Source organism: Cannabis sativa, chromosome 4 (genome assembly GCF_029168945.1).
Source record: "Cannabis sativa cultivar Pink pepper isolate KNU-18-1 chromosome 4, ASM2916894v1, whole genome shotgun sequence".
In the NCBI taxonomy this organism is placed as follows: domain Eukaryota; kingdom Viridiplantae; phylum Streptophyta; class Magnoliopsida; order Rosales; family Cannabaceae; genus Cannabis; species Cannabis sativa.
In genome coordinates, this window is record NC_083604.1 from 2,037,484 (window position 1) to 2,062,831 (window position 25,348).

A 25,348-nucleotide genomic window follows, 5' to 3' on the forward strand; every position below is an offset into this window, starting at 1 on the left:
TTTTTGAAAGGAAATTTAAAAAATATATATTTATGAACTATAATTTACTTTTTATGAATTTTTTTATAATTATATTTTTGCAGAGCCCCATAAAGTAATATAAAAAACAATATAATATTATACAAATATAAATACAAACTAATATAATATAGTTCATATTATTTTCATAATAATTTTGTATTTTTCTGAATATATATAAAAAAAATTCCAATTAATTAATTACCTTGATAAATGGAATGAATCACCTACCACTATTTCTACTTAATATAAAACAATAGAGCAGTCATCTAGTGCATGACACATTTGATTTTTCTCCTTTTGAACAGTCATCTTTATTTTGTTGTTATTATATTTGTACAATCAATCTCTATATATAATCCAAAAACAAAAACAAAAACCAAATTTGAAATAAGCATAAAGATAAGAAAGAAGATGGGAGAATATTGTGTAACAGGAGGAACAGGCTTCATTGCCTCTTACCTTGTCAAAACCTTATTACACAATGGTCATTTTGTTAGAACTACTGTTAGAAATCCTGGTACTAATCAAAACATATATATATATATGTACATATATAACTAATGTTGTTCCATTTTAATGTTTTTTTTTTTTTTTGTCTTTTTTGGGGTAAAAGAGGATGAAAGCAAGGTGGGATTTTTGAGAGAATTCAATGGAGCAAAAGAGAGACTTAAGATTTTCAAGGCGGATTTAATGGTGGAAGGGAGTTTCGACGAGGCCATACAAGGCGTCGATGGTGTCTACCACACAGCCTCGCCTGTGCTCGTTCCCTATGATGACAATATTCAGGTAGGTATAATGATACTTTTTACTTTTATTCCTGAATCATATAACTTGTGATGCTGCTCGTTAAAATAATTTTTTATTTGTCAGGCAAATTTGGTGGATCCATGTATCAAAGGGACAAGGAATGTACTAAGTTCATGTGCAAAAGCAAATAGTGTGAAAAGAATTGTACTTACTTCTTCTTGCTCATCAATAAGATATCGATATGATGTTGGAGAGGTCTCACCTCTCAATGAGTCTCATTGGAGTGACCCACAATATTGCAAGAACTATAATGTAAGAATATATTAATTGTTCAATTATTGAGACTTAATTGATACTAATTTTTGTACATTAATTTTTAATATTGGGACAAATTAATGCAGCTTTGGTATGCATATGCTAAGACAACAGCTGAGAAAGATGCTTGGAAATTTGCTGAAGAGACTGGAAAAGATCTTGTTGTTGTGAACCCTTCTTTTGTGGTTGGTCCATTGCTAGCACCACAACCCACAAGTACTTTGTTTCTCATACTTGCTATAATCAAAGGTTAGAGATCAATTTTCTAAACAATAATTATAGAACATTGTTATTATGTCATTAACAATGGAAGCAATGTATGGTTATTGTCAAATTTTAGCCAATCAAAAGTTTTAAATAAATAAATAAATAGGGGTCACAACGTCATTTAATTTCACAAAATTTTTACTGTTCTCCTCCACGTCACCCATACTTGGCCTTACACCTTGACAAGCACCCTCTCTAACTGATCCTATTGAGCTTGTCATTAGACACTAGTGGTGTCTAGCACCACTCGTGTCTTACGAATGGTTAACAGTCTTTTATTTGAACATTGCTATAAGGTACTAATGATACTTGCTCGAAGTGATGTCTTATGATTGATTACTGATATTTTATAAAGTCATTACATTAAATCATGTGAGACCAGATACTTAATTGCACTAATAGCGATATGACACTTTAAATGATTAGGCCCGGTTCTAAGCATAGGCGAGCTAGGCCTCGGCCTAAGGCCCACCTAGCTCAGGGAGCCCAAGAAAAAAATTTCTCTTTTAAAATTTTTTTGGAAAATAACAACACAATTTTTTTTTATGATCCACTATATTTTAAGGTCGATCCTGGTCCTGTGAGTTCTTTTTAGCGTTTTTCAATAAAATAATAGTATGCCACCTCACAAGTGTGTTCTCTAGCATTTTCTCATAATTATATAACCAAAACTAATAAGTAAGTGTATTTTTTTTCCAACCAAATGTGATGAATTGATTAGTTTTTGATTTGGTAACAAAAATATTATCACAAAGGTGAAAGAGGTGAATACCCAAATACAACAGTTGGATTTGTGCACATAGATGATGTGGTTGGTGCTCATATTTTGGCTATGGAGAATAACAAGGCATCAGGAAGGCTTATCTGCTCAACTGATGTAGCTCATTGGTCTCAGATTATTGACATGCTTAGAGCAAAATACCCATCTTACCCTTTTGAAAACAAGTAAGAAATCAATTATATAATAATGTTATTAACAAAAATAAACATAGTGTATTAAGTGTTAATCATGAATTAATTAATGTGCAGGTGTAGTAGCCAAGAAGGAGATAGTAATCCACATAGCATGGACACAAGAAAAATCAGTGAATTGGGTTTTCCTGGTTTTAAAACACTTGAACAAATGTTTGATGATTGCATCAAAAGCTTTCAAGACAAGGGTTTTCTTTGAATTAATAATATATAGTACTAGTTATGGCTATCTATCCTTAATTAATAATTAGTAATGTTACTTTTTTTTTATTTACCAAATTGTTCTATGCTATTTTGTACGGCTTATATGCTTGCCTTGGTGGTGTTGAACTGAGATTGTTTTTATGTTGGTAATTTCAATAAAGTATATTTAGAGTAAAAATAAAATTAATTATAGTGAAAGAATTAAGAACATTTATTCATTCTTAGCCAAATTTTTATTATATGATGCATGTTAGAATTGTGAGACTCAGGTCTATTTTAAAACCAATTAGTAATCAGAAAAGTTCATTTAAATAGAGAAACCCTACGTCATTAAGGGTAGGTCCCACGAGGGTCATTCTCTAAAAAAAATGTGCATCTGTAATGCTTTTTTGTAACTTCAAAAAATATTTTGTTCTTATCAAGAAAAATTAGTTGTTGCCGAAGTGACATATTCCAACTATGGCTCGTATTTTTCAATGGTGTTCAAAAATAGCTTGTTTGCATTCTGCGAGATGCTAGTTAAGACATTTATCATTGTTATTGCCTTTTACGGCAATTATAAGACTAGTTTTTAGGAATTCCGAGAGTTGTCGCTCCTAACTTACTTTCTTTAATCTTTCAATATATATACTCACAAGTATGTGGGTCAATGAGTTGTAAACTCTTAAGAATTCGTTATCTACTCTTTCCAGCAATATAACATCAGTTTATTGTATTTTTTTGAGTTATCCTAGTCCACTCCTGAGATGATCTCAGAATATCACCACCTCACAGTACTGTGTATAATCATCGTCATCATTATAACATAGTACGAGACGAGTGTCTGCTTATTACCGTTCATTTCGAGACCAGATAATGTTTGTATTCAATAATCTTTTTCAATGTTCGTGATTATTATCCACATGTCATGTCTATATTTATAGTTCAAAATATTAGCATAATAATTGCTCCTTTTTGGAACTAAAAGAGTTTTTTAAATGACCCAAGTTGGGATAATTTGGTCTTTCTCCAACTACTAATGATTACATTTTTTTGGTAGTGTTAGTGTCCCCAAGTAATGTCAATTAATCATTAATTAAGCATTTTTTCATTTGATAGGCTTTTCACTCGTCTTTTTCATATTTTATGAAAATATCTTCAGCTGTTTGATCCAATTTAAATCATAATTGTAACGTCCCCGCTTCAAGCCTCCATTGGGCCCTTACACCCACGGACTAATGGCTCTTATACACGAGTTCATCACTCTGGCTGCTTCATGGACTAATGACTGACCCTACAGACCAACACGAGTGTTTTTAGTGTGCTTTGTCCTCACTCACACACATCCTGGGAAAACTTCCCAGGAGGTCACCCATCCTTGAAATTACTCCAGGCCAAGCACGCTTAACTATGGAGTTCTTTCGAGATGGGCTACCGAAAAACAAGATGCACCTTGTTGATATAGGTAGTACCAATCAATCCATTTAAGCTCTCTTCAACTGTATAGTTCCATACCTACACAGTCTCAGAATCATCCCAGTTGACCTTCCCCAGGCGGTGTGGGATTGCACAGCTTACCCGGTATATCCCCTTAGGGATCACGGGACTACTGACTGTCACAATCACCCCCCTTACGGGGTCTGACGTCCTCGTCGACCACACTTCCGGCTGGGTCAAGGCTCTGATACCATTTGTAACGTCCCCGCTTCAAGCCTCCATTGGGCCCTTACACCCACGGACTAATGGCTCTTATACACGAGTTCATCACTCTGGCTGCTTCATGGACTAATGACTGACCCTACAGACCAACACGAGTGTTTTTAGTGTGCTTTGTCCTCACTCACACACATCCTGGGAAAACTTCCCAGGAGGTCATCTTATTTTTCGGTAGCCTATCACGAAAGAACTCCATAGTTAAGCGTGCTTGACTTGGAGCAATTTTAGGATGGGTGACCTCCTGGGAAGTTTTCCTAGGAAGCGTGCGAGTGAGGACAAAGCATGCTGGAAACACTTGTGTTGGTCTGTAGGGTCAGTCATTAGTCCATGAAGCAGCCAGAGTGATGAACTCGTGTATAAGAGCCATTAGTCCGTGGGTGTAAGGGCCCAATGGAGGCTTGAAGCGGGGACGTTACAATAATAAATAATTTCCCTTCTTTTAATATAAGAAAGATTTTTACCATAGTCATCCTCATGACCTCATTTGAAATACAAAACTAGATAGAAAAAGCTATTTTTTCATCAAAAAATTCTTGTATGTCCAGTTTGTCTTTGACTTATTTCTTTCATGTAATCAACACCATTTTTTCCAATTTCATTTTGGTTACATTCCGGACCCTTGGCACCAGAGATTCCTAGTGAGAAACCATCAGCGCCTTCAGAAGAACCCAAAATCCAGTAAGTCTTCAATTTTTATCCTATATTTTCTTTTTGTTAATTTTTATTGATTTTTGATACATTCTTACGTTTTTTTCGCATAGAATAGATAAGATAGTTATTGTTTTAGTGATCCTTTTCTCGGAATTACTTCTAAATTTTTTTTGAATTCCTAAGATATTTTGTTTTCTGTGAAAAGAATATTTATTATTGGTTTAAAACTTTGGAATTCGGAGTTTCTAGAACATGAAAACCTAAAACTTCCCGCCTTACTTTTCATACCGCGTCTAGAACATTCAAAAACTTAGGGTTAGGTCAATTGCCCCATATGTGGGTCCATTTCTAAGGTCCTGCGGCATCAAGAATGAGGAAGGATGCCGTATTTGCTCAGTTGCACCATGCAAGTTCAGTTTTTTCCCCAACTCACCTTTCGAATGATGAAAGTTACAACACTATTGATTCTTCAAGGATTAGCGCTTGGAGCATCGAGCATGTTAAGACCACATTTTTGCCTTGTATATAAATATTATGTACCAATTTCACCCAAAAATTGTCTTATTTTGAGACATCGCCCGCACATACCTTCGCAAAGCCGCTTGATTCTATTGAATTAATTTCTTGAAGCCTAAACCTCCCTACATAGATTAGCCCAAGAAACATAACACGACCCTCCATAATCAACCATACCTTTTGAAATAAAGGAACGACAAATCGCATTTACTTGCTTCAAGACTCTCTTGAGCAGCAACATTATTTAAGCTCATTATGAATGAATAGAGACTAGGACAGAATTAATCAAAGTCACTCTACCTACATAAGAAAGGTTATGAGAACTCCACAATTTGATTCAAACCACCATTTTCTCTATAAGACCTTCACATTTAACAATAGTTAACCTCTTAATGGCATAGAGCATCGGACAAATCAAGAAGCAGCAAGGACTCTTTGAACTTCGTATTGATCCATTCTACAAAAGAACACTGTCGATTTGACTTCAATTAGATGCAAGGCGAAAGTTTAAGAAAAAATCTTCAATACTTGTAATAATAGATAAATAGATTTGAAGTTCTCATTGCAAAATATCAAAACATCATCTACAAAGTACAAGTAATTTATTTTTTCTTTTGGAATACGTGAAGTGGTAAATAATAAATAGGGCATTTTATAATTTTGTGGACATTATTTTAATTAATTATAAAATATGTGCAAAAAAATTTATTATCATTTTCTCATACACTTTTATATATAATTAAAACTTTTGTTCAATTTTTTTTATAATATATATATATGGTAATAATTATTGATTAGTATATATATGGTAATATTGGTTATGTTTATTTTTATGTTTACAATTATAATAAACATACTAATAATATAAAACATTTTATATATGTATTTATTGGCTATGTTTATTTATGTTTACAATTATAATAAACATACTAACAATATAAAATATTTTATATGTATTTATTTTATTTTCTATTAATTAAACATACTAATTTAATAAACAAAATAATAATATTCACATAAGTTTATTATATTACTGTACGTGTGTTATGTTTATTTTTTTAGTAATTTTTTAGAAAATAAATAATATATATATATAAAAATTTTTATCTTTATCTTTTTCTTTGTTTATTAATTGTGTCGTGTTTATTTTTTTTTAATTAAATAATTTTTGGAATTTATAAAGTTATGTTTGTTTATTTATTTTTTGATGTAAGAATTATACTTCAATAGAAAACTCGTTCACTAACTCATTAGAAAATAATCAATATACAGAAACAGTAGAAAGAAAATATACTTATTTTAGTATAGTATAAATTGACTATGTCTATTTTTATGTTTACAATTATAATAAACATACTAATAATATAAAATACTTTGTATATATATGTTTATTTTGTTTTCTATTTATTAAACATACTACTTTAATAAACAAAATAATAATATTCACATATGTTTATTATATCACTCTACGTGTCATGTTTATTTTTAGTAATTTTAAGTATTGATTTATATTTATATACATTAATGTTTATAATTTTGATATTGTATTTTATTAAAAAAAATCTTATTAAATTATAATAATTCATACTAAAATAGATAATAAACATTTATCTTTTAATAAAAAAATATTTAACTTGTTTATTTTTATAAATCTGTTTAATTAATTTTACGAAATTGTTTATTTTGAGGTTTAGTAAACATATTAAAAATGTATGGTTTCATGTAATAAGTTTTCAAAATGTATAAATTTTTAAAATAATTTTTTTTTGCACATTTTTTGTAATTATTTTATTTTTGTTGTACATTTATGAAAAAAGCCCTAATAAATATTAAGATTTAAGACCACATTTTCATTTGAAATTTTCATTTTCTTTTAACAATGAATAAAATTTTATTGAGAAAAAAATTAGCGTTGAATACATCAAAAAGAGGAGATCGAAGATCCTCTTTTGAAATTAGCTCACCATCCACCTTAAGTGTGTGCGCAGCTAATTATGTGTAGCCATATTGGCCGAATGATTTGCATGAATAAAGGATGTTTCAGGAAAAATAGACAGTAAACTAAATTACACTAAATATTTTAGAAAATTATTAAAAGATTGAAGACTTCTTTTTGGAAAGAAAAAAAAAAAGATTGAAGACTACTTTTTAAAGAAAAAAGATTGAGGACTTAATGATTAAAATTGAAATTTGATATCGTATAATATGGAGAAACTTGCATACCAATGCTTTTTCTTTCCTTTTTTTTTGAAAAAGGAAAATAAAACTTATTAAATAATATGATAAAAAAAACATAAATTCACTATTTTATATTTTATATTTAATTATATGATACAAATTAAAGTTGATAATCAAAATTGCATTAATAATACTAATAAGTTCTCTAATCTTTTCTTATATAATAATGTTATTAACAAAAGTAAACATAGTGTATTAAGTGTTAATCATGAATTAATTAATGTGCAGGTGTAGTAGCCAAGAAGGAGATAGTAATCCACATAGCATGGACACAAGAAAAATCAGTGAATTGGGTTTTCCTGGTTTTAAAACACTTGAACAAATGTTTGATGATTGCATCAAAAGCTTTCAAGACAAGGGTTTTCTTTGAATTAATAATATATACTACTAGTTATGGCTATCTATCCTTAATTAATAATTAATAATGTTACTTTTTTTTTTATTTACCAAATTGTTCTATGCTATTTTGTACGGCTTATATGCTTGCCTTGGTGGTGTTGAACTGAGATTGTTTTTATGTTGGTAATTTCAATAAAGTTTAAATATTTAGAGTAAAAAATAATTAATTATAGTGAAAGAATTAAGAGCATTTATTCATTCTTAGCCAAATTTTTATTATATGATGCATGTTAGAATTGTGAGATTTACGTGGGTCTCTTTCAAAACTAATTAGGAATCAGAAAAATTCATTTAAATAGAGAAACCCTACATCATTAAGGGTGGGTCCCACGAGGGTCATTCCCTACAAAAAATGTGCATCTGTAGTGCTTTTTTGTAACTTCAAAAAATATTTTGTTCTTATCAAGAAAAATTAGTTGCTGCCGAAGTGACATATTCCAACTATGGCTCGTATTTTTCAATGGTGTTCAAAAATAACTTGTTTGCATTCTGCGAGATGTTAGTTGAGACATTTATCATTGTTATTGCCTTTTACGACAATTATAAGACTAGTCTTTAAGAATTCCGAGAGTGGTCGCTCCTAACTTACTTTCTTTAATTTTTCATACTCACAAGTATGTGGGTCAATGAGTTGTAAGCTCTTAAAGAATTCGTTATCTACTCTTTCCAGCAATATAATATCAGTTTATTGTATTTTTTTTTAGTTATCCTAGTCAACTCGTAAGATGATCTTACAATATCACCACCTCACAGTACTGTGTATAATCATCGTCATCATTGTAACATAGTACGAGACGAGTGTCTGCTTATTAGAGTTCATTTCATAATGTTTGTATTCAATAATCTCTTTCAATGTTCGTGATTATTATCCATATGTTATGTCTCTTTTGGGAATTAAAAGAGTTTTTTTAAATGACCCAAGTTGGGATAATTTGGTCTTTCTCCAACTAGTAATGATTACATTTTTTTTTTGGTAGTGTTAGTTTCCCCAAAAAATGTCAATTAATCATTGATTAAGCATTTTTTTCATTTGATAGGCTTTTTACTCGTCTTTTTCGTATTTCATGAAAATATCTTCAGCTGTTTCATCCAATTTAAATCATAATAAATAATTTCCCTTCTTTTAATATAAGAAAGATTTTTACCATAGTCATCCTCATTACCTCATTTGAAATACAAAACTAGATATTTTTTCGTCAAAAAATTCTTGCATGTCCAGCTTGTCTTTGACGTATTTCTTTCATGTAATTAGGGGTGTTTATTGGATCACATCCAATGTTTTTAGGCTCATCCAGATCCGATCCAATTATATATTGGATGTTAGATTTTACCATCCGATCCGATCCAATTGATTTCAGTCATCCAATCGATCCAACATCCATTGGATGTTGGATTGGATCGGTTCTATCCATTGGATGTATTTCATATATACTTATTGGTTCAATTTGAATTTATTCAATATTTTAAACTAGTATTTTTGGATCGGATCAGATCCATCCAATATTTTAGGTCTAATATGTATTGGATTAGACTGGATCCATCCAATGCAAGAAAAAAAGAGTTAAATTTTAATGTTAATTATTATGTATACATATATATATTTTACGTATAACATTATAAAATCTACTTACTCATCCAAACTAAATGAAAATACTAATTAGTTTAATTGGATGTTGGATGTATTGGATTTTTAAACACTCCATCCAACATCCGATCCGATCCAATTGGATATTCAAAAATAACATCCAATCCGATCCGATCACAATTGAATATCCAATGTTTGGCGGTCGGTTGTGATTTGATCGGTCGGTTGTCATTGGATTGGATCGATTTATGCACACCCCTACATGTAATCAACACCATTTTTTCCAACCTCATTTTGGTTACATTCTGGACCCTTGGCACCAGAGATTTCCAGTGAAAAACCATCAGCGCCTTCAGAAGAATCCAAAATCCAGTAAGTCTTCAATTTTCATCCTATATTTTTTTTGTTAATTTTTATTAATTTTTTATACGTTCTTACGTTATTTTCGCATAGAACAGATAAGATAGTTATTGTTTTAGTGATCCCTTTCTCTGAATTACTTCTAAAAAATTTCTGAATTCCTAAGATATTTTGTTTTTTTGTGAAAAGAATACTTATTATTGGTTTAAAACTTTGGAATTCGGAGTTTCTAGAACATGAAAACCTAAAACTTCCCGCCTTACTCTTCATACCGCGTCTAGAACATTCAAAAACAATATTAGAAATAAACGATGAGAAAATTAGGTTGCTCAATGAGAAACTTGACTGAGAAGAAATCTATGCTCGCTTTAAACATTTTATAAATGAGGTTCCTAGTGGGAAACATTATTTTTTTTGCAAGACGCAGCTTGGCCTGAGTCTCCTAGTTTAACTAAGTATATTCTTTGGCAAAACCTTTATTTTTACATGAGGTTACCATTACTTTTTCCCTAGGTAAACTAAACTTTGACATCATGTCTTCGAAAGAGCGCAAGTCCAAACTACCCCCAGAACCCCACAGTCCAATTCGAGGCTCAGTTGATTGAACCTAGGGTTAGGTCAATTGTCCCGTATGTGGGTCCATTTCTAAGGTCCTGCGACATCAAGAATGAGGAAGGATACCGTATTCGCTCAGTTGCACCAGGCAAGTTCAATTTTTTTCCCAACTCGCCTTTCGAATGATGAAAGTTACAACACTATTGATTCTTCAAGGATTGACTGACGCTGAGCATTGAGCATGTTAAGACCACATTTTTGCCATGTATATAAATATTATGTACCAATTTCACCCAAAAATTGTCTTCTTTTGAGACATCGCCCACCCATACCTTCGCAAAGCCGCTTGATTCTATTGAATTAATTTCTTGAAGCCTAAACCTCCCTACATAGATTAGCCCAAGAAACATAACCCGGTCCTCCATAATCAACCATACCTTTCCAAATAAAGGAACGACAAATCGCATTTACTTGCTTTAGACTCTCTTGAGCAGCAACATTATTTAAGCTCATTATGCATGAATAGAGACTAGGACAGAATTAATCAAAGTCACTCTACCTACATAAGAAAGGTTATGAGAACTCCACAATCTGATTCAAACCACCATTTTCTCTATAAGACCTTCACATTTAACAATAGTTAACCTCTTAATGGCATCGAGCATCGGACAAATCAAGAAGCAGCAAGGACTCTTTGAACTTCGTATTGATCCATTCTACAAAAGAACACTGTCGATTTGACTTCAATTAGATGCAAGGAGAAACTTTGAGAAAAAATCTTCAATACTTGTTATAATAGATAAATAGATTTGAATTTCTCATTGCAAAATATCAAAACATCATCTACAAAGTACAAGTAATTTATTTTTTCTTTTGAAATACTTGAAGTGGTAAATAATAAATATTAAGATTTAAGACCACATTTTCATTTGAAATTTTCATTTTTTTTTTAACAATGAATAAAATTTTATTGAGAAAAAAGTTAGCGTTGAGTACATCAAAAAGAGGAGATCGAAGATCTTTTTTTTAAATTAGCTCACTATCCATCTTAAGTGTGTGCACAGCTAATTATGTGTAGCCATATTGGCCGAATGATTTGCATGAATAAGGGATGCTTCAGGAAAAATTGACAGTAAATTAAATCACACTAAATATTTTAGAAAATTATTAAAAGATTGAAGACTTCTTTTTGGAAAGAAAAAAAAAAGATTGAAGACTACTTTTTAAAGAAAAAAGATTGAGGACTTAATGATTAAAATTGAAATTTGATATCGTATAATATGGAGAAACTTCCATACTAATGCTTTTTATTTCCTTTTTTTTTTTTTTGAAAAAGGAAAATAAAAATCTTATTAAATAATATGATAAAAAAAACTTAAATTCACTCTTTTATATTTAATTATATGATACAAATTAAAGTTGATAATCAAAATTGCATCAATAATACTAATAAGTTCTCTAATCTTTTTTTTTTTAAAAAAAAAATATTAATGTGTATATATGATGTGATTAAATGTAAGGGTGGTAAAGCGAGTTTTGGCACTGTACACGAACACGAACACAATACAAATTTTATTGGTTAGGGTTTTGGCAAAATTAGATGCGAGTCGAAAACCAGTCGACACGACTTGATACAAAATAAAATTGGATCAAACGACACGACTCGTTTAATTTAAATTTGACACGGTTTGACACGGTTTGTTTAATATGTAAAAATATATATTTACTGATTCATTGTTGAGTTAAAAAAAATTAATTTAATTCTTTTAAAAAAGAAATTGAAAATATTTCAAAACTTATAATATTTGTTATATATATATATATAAACTATATATGCATATTGTTGGATTTCTAATCCTCGAGCTATGATCTAACTCAGCTGTGTTGACAATCGAAAACAATCCATTGGCAGTAATGCCACACACACTTAACCATAAACCAGAGCAAGAGCTCTTAACAGAAAAGATGAATTGAATGAATGCTTTCTTTATTGATTTGAAAGTGTATTACAAGACATTGTTACATTGTACAAGTGTTATCCTATTTATAGGAGTGTATGAATCGAGTAACAAGAGTAAGACAGTTAAGTTAGTTGGGATAACTAACTTAACTGTTACTACAGTAAAAAACCAGAAATAGTACAAAATGCAACTAATACAATGTGAAGACAACATCTAGATATATTTCTACAATTCTCCACCTTGGCTTCAATTGTATTTAGGAATTTAACACTTTTAGAAAGCAAAACAGATCTTAAACATTTCAATTCGAGATCTGTAACAGATTGAGACAATGCTGAAACTTGTCTCTTGGTAAAGCTTTTGTAAGCATGTCAGATGGATTATCTTTGGTAGGGACCTTTAGAAGCTTGATCTTTCCATCTGATATGGTGTTTCGAATGAAATGGAACCTCACATCTATGTGTTTGGTTCATTCATGAAACACTTGATTCTTGCTGAGATGTAGAGCACTCTGACTATCACAGAAGATTTCTGCAATTTCATGCTGAATTCCAAGTTCCCTGGTGATGCCTTTCATCCATAATGCCTCCTTGACTGCCTCAGTGCATGCTATATACTCAGCTTCGGTTGTTGAGAGGGCAACTATAGACTGAAGATTGGCCTTCCAGCTAACTGTGTTGTTGTTCATTTTAAACACATAACCTGTTTGAGATTTTCTAGAGTCCATATCACCAGCAAAATCAGAGTCTACAAACCCCACAACACCTGAATCTTCAGTATTTGGTCCATAGACAAGTCCTATATCAGAGGTACCCTTTAAATATCTCATGATCCATTTGACAGCTTTCCAATGTTCAATGCCAGGTTTCCCCATAAACCTGCTAACTACACTAACTGCATGACATAGGTCTGGTCTTGTGCAGACCATTAAGTACATAATGCTTCCCACTACACTTGTGTATGGGACTTTCTCCATGTAATCTTCTTCTTCCTTTGTGCAAGGAGATTGATCACTTGTTAATCTGAATTGTTGACTGATTGGGGTGCTTACTGGCTTTGAATCAGCAAACCCAAACTTAGACAGAATCTTTGAAGTGTACCCTTGTTGAGTTAGCTTGATTCTTCTCTTGGTTCTGTCTCTGACTATTTCAATTCCAAGGATCTTCCTTGCTGCACCCAGATCCTTCATAGCAAACTCTTTACTCAGTAACTTCTTAATTCTGTCAATTTCAGTGGTGCTCTTACTTGCTATTAACATATCATCCACGTATAGCAATGTAACGCCCCGATATTTTGCCTTATTTTACAAAAATACTATTTTCATGCATAATTTGAAAAGATAAAAAAAAATAATTTAAATACAACAGTGGATTTTAAAAAAAAATCAAAATGCAACAGAGAAGGATCCTTCATTTGTAAAACAAGATACAGTAAGTAAATAATTTTAAATAATGCATTTCCACTATGTTAGATTTATCAACTGCTTAAAATAAAACTAAGGCACCACCGGCGTTCTAGATCGTTTGTCCGCCCGTAGCCGCTCACAGTATACGTACCAGAACTGACCCTGCTCACTATACATACTTCCCTGTCTAATACCTGTAGGGGGAAAGTAAGGGGGTGAGCTAAAAGCTCAGTAAGGAAATGCTTATCAAACAATACCATATAATATCACACATACCATTAATGTATTTATTAAGTTTTAGCAATATCATACATGCTCTTTTATAACTATAACCAAATAACTGTACATATGGAAACCTTTGTCATACAAGTCTATACTATTTGTTCACATCGTACACATATACAGAGATCATAACTCCAATATCATACTCATAACATAATCATATCAATAGTATAAATAATAATGTCATTATCACAACATTGGCATATCATAGCCATTACTTACATAACTTGGGCCTAGCCTGACCCTACAATATCCTGGGCCTAATCTGCCCATATAATAACATGGGCCTATGCAGCCCTACCATTGTTATAGGATAGGGTATCTCTATATTCAACAGTAACATCACTGTATCATACCCACCATAACAATCTCATAAACGACTCAGTAAAATGCAGGGTAGGGTATCTCTACATTCAACGGCCTTATCCCGTATCATACCCCACCATGGTCCCCCACTTTACCTGAGACGTTAGCATACAACATACAACATATAACATGCAACATACAAATACATCATACAACACACAACCTGAAACATACAAATACAACATACAACATATACAAGTCATACAACCATAATCTATGTATCAATTCACAAACTCATATTGTGTCCATACCACACATTCTCAGTACCATATACATATTCATAAAAACAAATCATAAGTCATATTTCAATACATAAAGAATTTAAATTTATGCAGATAAACACATACAAAACTATCTAATTTCCTTACCTCAAATCCCGCTGCTTAAGAGTTGTTATCTCGTCACTATTACCTATAATAAGACATGGGTCAAGGCCCTAATATTAAAATTCGTACTCTTACAGTACAGCAGAAAGATTACTATTTTTGACCAACAACTACACTAATTCAGTAAAAGTTGTCTTCATAAAAATTATAGGAAATTCCATTATCTTTCCAACGATATAAAGATCATTAAAAATGGATTAAAATTGAGAGAGTTATGATTGTTTTACTGAAACTATTTCTGAGAAAGAATATGGAGTAACGAATTATACGACTTAGCAAAAATACAAACTTTTTGTATTGAAAGGTTCAGAACTAGAAGATAACATCTTCATGAAAGTTTTAGGAAATTAAATTCCCTTTCCAATGATACCAAAATCTCTGAAATTGGAATTATATTCAAAGAGATATTACAATTTTACCGAAACAGTTTTGGAAGAACAAGATTCAAGAAACGAATTACATGATACAGAAGGAAACTAACTTTTCGACATAGTATAACTCCGAATTCACGAAATGTTTCTTCATGAAACTTATGGAAAATTTAATAAGCTTTGAAACCATATATAGATCATTAAAGATGGATAAGAATTGAGAGAGTTATGGTATTTTAAGTGAAAGTACTTTTTCTGGGAATATGAAAAAAACGATTTACAATAACATCAGAAAGATAATAATTTTCGACATAGAATATCACCGAACTAGTGAATAGTTTCTTCATAAAAATTTTATATCATCGAATAAGCTTTCTAACGATACAAAAATCGCTGGAAACGGATCAATATTGAGAGAGATATGACTATTTTACTAAGACAATAATTTTCAGAAAAAAAATAAAAACGAGATTTCATAGTTTAACCTAAAAGTTCACAACAATAAGTGGAAGAACTCTCTTACCTCTTGATAACTCTTCTTAATCAGTGCTAGATCTTGAAATCTCAAATTATTAGAATGGTGATGATGATCTCAATGTTATGTTGATGAAAATCATGAGTGTTGTTTGGCGAAGAGAATGAAACAAGAAGGAAAATTATAAATCTTTGATAGGTAGCGAGATGGATAACTTGTAGGATATAAGATTTTATGAGTGTCTTCTCTAAGAATTGTGTTCAGGCTGAAAGAAAGAGATTGAGATTGAGTTTTATTTTTTTTCTTAGGGTTAGAGACTTTGCATATTACGTATCAAGAATGTGATAGATTTAGATTTTATAATCTAATTAAATCTATAAAAGAAAATAATAAAATAACCCCTATAATATGATGTTAATTTAACTCTAAATAGAATAATTAAATAAAAATCTTATTTGTTAGATATAAGTTTTAAATTTAAATTTTAAAACTTAGGGTTTCTATACTAAACTTAACAGGTCGTCACTTTGTAACCTAAATTTGACCCTAATAAAGTTAAAATTACGATAAATCTATTTCTACATAATTGATAGATCTTTGAATTATCTTTCCAACGCCACTGAAATCATCTCAATCCGAGCTCTAGAACTCCAGATATGATCATTTTAGTAAAACAGTTTTTAATCCTGCGAATTTATCCAAACCTACGAATTTTTAACATTAATTCTATAATAATGTTATTTGATATCACTTATACCATTAATTAAAATCCACTAAATAATTTATAAAACCCTAATAAACTTTCATATTGGGCTTTAATTAAATGATTACCTACCTTGTAAAAATACCATAATATTTTACTTTCGTAGTTAATATAACTTTAACTCTCTCTAGAAAATTGGTACAATAATCTAAGCAATAATCTCAACTCACTAACAACACAAATATATAAGATAATTATCTTCACACAATTAATATCCCAAGGAGAGAAAAAAAAATTAAATACTATTTTAATCTGGATATTACAAGCAATAAGAACACTGGCCCTTTTACATTTCTCACATAAACACACCAGTCATAGGCACTCCTTTTGAAACCAATTTTGATGACAAACTCATCAAATCGTTTGTACCATTGCCTAGGTGACTGTTTTAGGCCATATAGAGATTTCTTTAACAAGCAAACATGATCCTCCTTGCCTAACTCTTCGAAACCTTCTGGTTGCTTCATGAATATCTCTTCCTCTAGATCACCATGTAGGAATGCAGTCTTGACATCTAGTTGCTCAAGTTCTAGATCATTACATGCCACCAAACTAAGTAAAAGCCTAATGGATGTGTGTTTTACTACAGGAGAAAAGATCTCATTGTAATCTATCCCTTCCCTTTGAGCATATCCCTTTGCAACAAGCCTGGCCTTGAACCTTACTTGTGCAACACCTTGAATCCCTTCCTTGTATTTGAGCACCCATTTGCATCCTACAACTTTCATACCAGCAAGTTTTCTAACCAGAATCCAGGTATGATTTCTCTTAAATGAATTCATTGTTGGAAATTATTTTACCAGGATCTAGATTTACTAACAAGTATGTTGGATTAACAACCTAATATGAATTCTAAAACAATGAAAATAAACACATATAAAGTTAGAAAACCTTACAGTGGGTGCAGCGGAATAATATGACTCCTTCCGTTCTGATCTCTAGTCCTTGATTCCTTTCTGTAGCAGAGCATCACCAAGATCTGAACCTGGATCTTCTTTTCTCCTTCTTTGATGCAGAAATTCCATAGTCTTCCATACTATGATTGAGATACCACTTGATGTGTGTGGGCACTACTCATCTCACAAGGATTTCGAAATTTTCTCTCTTTTTCTCTCTTGAATTTCGTGGCTTATAGCATCCATGAGAAGAGACACAAAGGTTGCTTTATATAGGGAGAAGGGAGAGCACAACTTTCCAAATAAAACAGTTTCCTCTTTTACTGTGTAATTGATTAACTGCCTTATTTAGTGTGATCCACCACTTTCCTATTATAGCTAGGCTTTGATTAGCAATTACATGACAATTAAAAAATAAAAATAATAATTGGGAAACACAAAGGGAGTGCTCGGCCCATAGAGGGAAATGGGCCTCACTTGGATTTTGCAGTTTCCTCAATTTTATTTCAATTTCTCCAAAAATGCCATTTTTCCAATTCTAATCATTTAAATGCCAAAACTAATTATTTAATAACTAAAATAGATTATTAAATAATATTGTCATTTAAAATAATTATTAATTAGACATACAAAGTCTCTTAATTAATAATTAAACCTAGAAACCCTTTTCTTTACGATTTCATCCTTAAACTGTGAGAATTCATAAAGTAGACATAGTCTAACTTTTAGAATTATAATTGATTAATTAAAATCAATTAGCTGAGTCTTACAAGCAGTATGGCCTCAACTAGTATGGGGACCATGGGTCTATATAACCGAGCTTCCAATAAGTCGAACCGAATTTACCAAGTAAATTCCCTAACTTATTAATTCCTCATTGAATCCACACTTAGAACTTGGAATTGCACTCTCAGTCATATAGAAACGCTCTATATGTTCCACGATATAGACACGTCATTAGTTATCCATTGTTATAACCCTAATGTGATCAATGATCCTCTATATAGATGATTTACACTGTACAGGGATTAAATTACCGTAACACCCTACAATGTATTTTATCCTTAAAACACTTAACCCTGTATAAATGATATTTCACCTAAGTGAAATGAGATCTCCACCATTTATCTTCGTTTGGTTAAGCTCGAAGGAAATCATCCTTTACTTCTATTTGCCAAATAGAAGCTATAGATTCTATATTTATGTTAGCGCTCCCCCACTCAATTGCATTACCGTGTTCCCAAAATGTACGTATTACCTTGATACAAAACTGGGCTTAACTAACAAATCAAAGAACACGAATAACACTCTTGAAATTGAGCCTAACCATATCAGGATTTCGATCATGTGATCTAGGATCAACAGGTGATATTGAATTGAATAGATATTACGGTAAATTTCAACATATCTAATCAAAGTTCAATATCGGTCCCTTCCGATGTATACTCCATACATCCGATACTGGTAAACTTTGCCAATGTCCTGGAAAGGACATAACACTTTTCCAAGGTGTAAGAATACCTATCGCTGATTATACCATGTCAGTCTAAATCCAGTGTTCTGACAAATCAGGGAATCAACTTTTGAACATATAATAAAGATTATATTCCACTGTGCTGACAACACTATAATCTTTAACCAACTCATATGTTCTGGACTTAAAAAGAATTCATACATTATATACATATAATCATGAAATAAATCATGTGAACCATGCAACATAAAATGTTATTTCTGATCTTTATTAATAAGTAAATCTGATTATATGAAATGAGTTTTATTTAGGGCATAAAACCCAACAGTCATTTCATCCTCCATAGCTTGATTCCATTCATGCTTGTATACAGATTTCATAGCTTCTCTAAAATTCAGAGGTTCTTCCACTGCAGCAATGGACAGAGCATAATGCACCAGATCAGCAAAACCAAACCTGTTTGGTGGTTTGACAGTCCTTCTTTTTCTGTCTCTGACCAATTGGTAGTCCTGATCCTCCTCTTCATCTTGTTCATCATTTACTGCATCATTGTCAGTCTCAGTCACATCTTCTTCAACTTCAGTTGTCCCTTGATCTTGCATCCTATTCTGATCACTACTGGGCTCCACCTCAAAATGATTATCCACATTCTGTTCAAGTTCAGATGGCATTGATGCATTTTGCTGAGGTTTGAGAGTATCCCTATATACCCTGTTTTCATCAAAAGTGACATCCCTACTGATAAAGTACTTTTGATGATCTCCACTCTCAATACTCCACATTTTGTATCCTTTAACTCCCTCGGGATAGCCCAGAAAAATACATTTTCTGGCTCTTGGTTCGAGTTTATCTTGCCTCACATGAGCAAAAGCTACACAACCAAATACCCTCAGGTGTTCATACTTTGCATCTCTTCCAGTCCATGCCTCAATTGGTGTTTTGAAACCTATTGCAGAACAGGGACAATGATTTATCAAGTAACAGGCTGTTGAAACAGCTTCAGCCCAGAAATTCTTTGGTAAACCTGAGTGGATCAGTAGACACCTAACCCTTTCTAAAATGGTTCTATTCATTCTTTCTGCCAAACCATTTTGTTGTGGTGTTCTTGGCACTGTCTTGTGTCTACTAATCCCAACCTTTTTGCAAAAATCAGTAAAGGCATCTGAACAATATTCTAATCCATTGTCAGTTCTAAGCTTTTTAATTTTCTTACCAGTTTGATTCTCAATCATTGTTTTCCATTCTATGAAAATTTTCAGAGCCAAGTCTTTAGTTTTCAATATATGGACCCAAACAAATCTTGAGAAGTCATCTATAAGGGTAAGAAAGTACCTGGCACCACCTCTAGAAACTGTTCTTGAAGGCCCCCATAGATCTGAGTGAATGTAGCTGAGAATGCCCTTTGAAACATGCTTCCCAGTTCCAAATTTTATCCTTGTAGCCTTTCCAAGTACACATTGCTCACAGAACTCTAAATCCATGATTTTGTCCTTCCCAAACACACCTTTCTTGCTGAGAATCTTGAGTCCACCATTGCTGATATGCCCAAGCCTCTTGTGCCAGATTTCTGTCTTCTTCTTCCCTTCATCTTCTGCTACATTTGCTTGACTCACCAAAGTATTTCCAAGCAAGACATAAATGCCATTTTCTTTTGAACCCTTCATTACTAACATTGACCCTTTGATAATCTTCATTATGCCATTCTCAATTTTCACAGAATGTCCTTCTTGATCCAACATAGCCACAGATATCAGATTTCTTTTTATTTCTGGGACATGCCTGACATGCTTTAGCTCTGCAATTCCTCCACCTTTTAATTGTAGTTTGATAGTGCCTATACCAGTTATGGGACATGATCTATTATCACCAAGCCTAACCATGCCACCATTAATCTTTTCATAATTGCTGAATTGGGACTGATCTGGGCAAATGTGAAAGGAACACCCAGAATCGAGTACCCAGTCAGTTCTTGAACTTTCTTTGGACACTACTAATACCCCTGCACTTCCATAGCCATCACTATCACAGTCAGAAACCAGATCAACATCACCAGATGACTGTTTCTGGTTATAACTTTTAAGAACAGGACAATCTTTTCTCAAATGAGTGGTTTTGTTGCAGACAAAGCATTTTCTCTTGAATTTTGAATCTGACTTTCCTTGACTCTTCCCTTTTCCTGTGTATTCTTTGTTTCCCTTCTTGAAGTTCTTGCCTCGAACAAACAATCCATCACCATTGCTATCATCCTTCTGGTCTGATTTCTTCTTTAATTCCTTGGACATTAAAGCATTTTGAACCTCTTCTAGAGTCAATGATTCTTTACCATACATCATGGTATCCACAAAATGTTCATAATTTTCAGTAGGAAGAGAGTTCAAGATGATGATAGCTTGGTCTTCATCTTCTATCTTGATTCCAATATTTTCTAAATCAAGAATAATCTTATTGAAATCATCGAGGTGATCTTCAACACTTTTCCCTGTCAACATCTTGAATGAGTACAATTTCTGTTTCAAGAACAGTCTATTTGCTAAAGACTTTGTCATGTAGAGACTTTCCAATTTTGACCATATCCCAGAAGCTGTCTTCTCCTTCGACACCTCACGCAGAACTTTATCTCCCAAACTCAGGATTATAGCACTGTGAGCTTTGTCGAGCATCTCCACCTTCTCTTTCTCTGTCAAACTCCCTGGTAAGTTCTCTTCTCCTAGCAAAGCTCCCTGGATCCCTTGCTGAACCAGCATTGCTCTCATCTTTACCCTCCATAGACCAAAATCGTTCTTTCCAGTAAACTTTTCAAGATCATACTTCGCACTGCCCATTTTCTTGGATGTTCACCAGATTCTTGAACTGAGATCAAGGCGATCTTCTTCGAACTTCCTCTCCACGGCTCTGATACCAATTGTTGGATTTCTAATCCTCAAGCTATGATCTAACTCAGCTGTGTTGACAATCGAAAACAACCTATTGGCAGAAATGCCACATGCACTTAACCATAAACCAGAGCAAGAGCTCTTAACAGAAAAGATGAATTAAAAAGAGTGCTTTCTTTATTGATTAGTAAGTGTATTACAAGACATGTTACATTGTACAAGAGTTATCCTATTTATAGGAATGTATGAATCGAGTAACAAGAGTAAGACAGTTAAGTTAGTTGGGATAACTAACTTAACTGTTACTACAGTAAAAAACCAGAAATAGTACAAAATGCAACTAATACAATGTGAAGACAACATCTAGATATATTTCTACATATATATATAAATTTTTTAACGAAATTAAATTATCTACAATGTTTTTTTTTTTACATTTCTAGCATCACTAATATCAAAAGATACAATTTTTTACGGGTCAAGTTAAAATTAAGAAAATTAGGCACAAGTTAAAAATTAATAGGTCAACACGACCAGGTTTGGGCCTAGGCTAGTTGAGGGGGATTAGGCTCGTGCCTAGGGGGCCCACCCAGCTTAAAGGCCAAAAAAAATATACATATTTTTAGTACTTTTTAAAAATATTATATATTTTTTATATAAAGGGTCCAATAATTTTTTTTTTCTAAGACCCACTAAATTTTAGGGTCGACTTTGAACAGGATTGATACAAAATATTAAAGCAAACACTACAAAAAATCTTATTATTCCTATGTTGTGACTAAAATGTCTGTGGCTAAAGATATTAGTCACAAAAATTACAATTTGTTGTGATTAAATGTAGTTTTAGTTACAACAAAATAAATTAGTGACAGCTTGTGACTAAATACTATGTTTTAGTCACAAGTAGTTTTTTGTTGTGATCAAAAGTCACATTTAGTTACAAAAAATTTATGTTATAACTAAAAATTTATCAATTAAAGTAACTATTTTTTGTGGTGAAATCAAATAAAATATAACACTAACACAATATATAATATGATAACACCTTTTGACAACCCTTTAAATCTATCAAGAAAATATACATATTTTGTGTTGAGATATTTACTGCCATGATATGTATTTTAACCATTTATAGTTAAAAGTCTACCAAACAACAGTTATAGTATTACTATGAGACCAACAAAACAGTCCGTACCATTCTTTATTAAATTTCTACACATACATATACAGCTGTCTTTGACTTTTGACTCTTTGTTTCTTTCTTTTTTTTTTCTTTTAAATTTATTTTTAGTAGCATTTTATTTACACATTAAATAATAAAATAAATAGTGACAAAATCTGAGCTCCCATCTTTCGACAGTTCAAATATATTATTACAAAAAAATAAATGAATAAAAATATTTTTCTTAAATCCATATAAATACTTTATTATATACATGAATAACCTGCATGACCTTTTTAATGCCTTGTAACGTTACATTTAACAAAAAAACAAAATGAATTAAAATACTTTAAACAAGAATAGACATTCATTTAAATTAATTCACAATTAATAAATTAATTAATTTTATATAATTGTCAATTAGTTTATAATTTATATCGTACTATAATTAATTGATGAACCTTCTTCATATTCTTCACATCCAAAACCCCAATCTATCTGAAAAACTCCCCTAATTAATCTTAATTTTTTGATGCATGAATAAAAATTATAATAAAAAAATCAAGCACGATTGGAATTTGTATATATTTTTCATAACTTTTTAATTTGAGATCTTAATTATAATATATATTTTAATATTTATTCATTTATTTAAAAAGGAGACAAATCTAAACCATGCATGTCAAGATTTATATAAATATATAATTATAATATTATAATTATAAACATATGAACGTGCCAAGACACTCTTAACTTAAACAATTAAGATTAGGTTAATTAAGCCTTTTATATTAGTCAAAAAGATTCTTAGTATTGGCATTATATATTATGTAGAAATATTAAAAAAAACCAATTAATAATTTCTCAATTTCTTAATAAGATTTATTTATGTAATTAGAGTACAAGTCCACATCTATGTTTATGTATGATATAAGTATAAAATCTAATAATAATAATTAATTTATGACAATGAGAATATTATAATAAGATTTAGTATAATTATTTTATTAATTTATACTGACCAAACTGACAAAGATAGCCGACCAATGAACAAAAAGTCAGACCATAATAAGACTAATTAATTAGTCTTTAATGAGTTTAGGCCAAATATTAAAGGGTCATTGACTCATTCCAATTGGGTTAGGTGAGTCACTGTCTAAAACCCAAAAGCTCACCATTTCATTTTAGACATATAGCCAAAGATTCTCTGAGGGAACATGCATTCAATTGTCTCTTTCTTTCTCACAAATTCAGTTTTATGGTAATGGAATACAATATATAATTATTAAGGTGAAATTTATAAAAATATTATAAAATAGAAAATAGTTTACAAACAATACTGTAACACGATATTTTTTATATTTTTACTGTATTAATTTTATAAAATTATTGTGTTTAAAATTATAAAAATACTATGTTTCAGTAAAACTAAAAAATAACCTTAAAAGAACTTAACAAAAAATATAAAACAGTAAAAATATAACTGCAAAGCAATAGAAAAATAACAAAACATTAATCTAACTGTAATAAGTAAAATAATATCAACTTCTAGCTGACGCTTTAGTGTGAGAGTTTCTTCTAATTGCAATAGTAAAAATAACAAAACATCAATCTAATTGTAATAAGTAAAATAATATCAACTCCTAACTGACGCTTTAGTATGAGGGTTTTTTCTATTGGTTGAAGCTACTGTCGATCTAGTCGTGTGGTGTCCTTTGCCCTGGCAGAGAGGAAATGGGTTGTGATTGATTTTCATGGTCTTCATAGGTTAAAAGGATTTGTGTTATAGCTAGGGTTGAAGTAGCATGGCATGGTTCAGGACAACCCTCTGTTTTGGTTGGAGGTTCTGATGACGAGGATGACCCCACTAGCGTCGAGAGACTTGGTGTGGTTGGGTTTGAGCCTCTTGTGGATGGGTGGGGGTGTGGTGTGGAGGGTCAGCTAGCCATGTTTTGGTGTTGGCCTGAAACTTTGGTGGTGTTGGGGGATAGGATTTGGTGATAGTGGTGAGGGATGAGGTGGGTGAAGCTTGCTTGAGGGTGGTGGTGGATGTGATCGAATGTTCTCGATTCGTTGTGTTTTTTTATAAGTTTGTTTTATATTTTCAATAATGTTTCAATTGCTATAGTTTTAGTTCGTCCACTTTCGTGTAGAGTGTCTACTGTCTATTTTTTATAGAATTGTATTTTGTTTCTCTGTTATAATTGGTTCATGTCTCTCTGTTTCTAGTGGCTCATTCATGTGCAAAGATTGAAATCTATGCTTCGGAATTAGAGTGCACTTATGCACTAATGAGAATACTAAATAAATGTTTTTTTGACCTTTCGGATTGTTGATGTTTTTCCTCTTCGCCAATAGAATTTTTTTCCTTATTTTTAAAAAGAAAAAAAAAAGTATTTACGTTAATAT

General features: G+C 31.6%; 1 protein-coding gene across 2 annotated transcripts; it reads left to right on the forward strand.

Moving 5' to 3' along the window:
• Positions 1–289: 289 nt before the first annotated feature.
• On the forward strand, positions 290–8,185 carry LOC115712400 (tetraketide alpha-pyrone reductase 2). Of its 2 annotated transcripts, none has more exons than XM_061113159.1 (6): positions 290–538; positions 635–807; positions 892–1,080; positions 1,170–1,332; positions 2,106–2,295; positions 7,855–8,185. In XM_061113159.1, exons 1-6 carry the CDS (start codon positions 295–297, stop codon positions 7,994–7,996), a joined length of 1,101 nt encoding a protein of 366 aa, XP_060969142.1. In that variant the 5' UTR covers positions 290–294; the 3' UTR covers positions 7,997–8,185. The 2 variants fall into 2 exon arrangements, with proteins under 2 accessions (XP_060969142.1, XP_060969141.1); XM_061113158.1 differs by lacking the exon at positions 7,855–8,185 and adding an exon at positions 2,380–2,709 and having other exon boundaries at positions 296–538.
• The last annotated feature ends 17,163 nt before the right edge of the window (positions 8,186–25,348 follow it).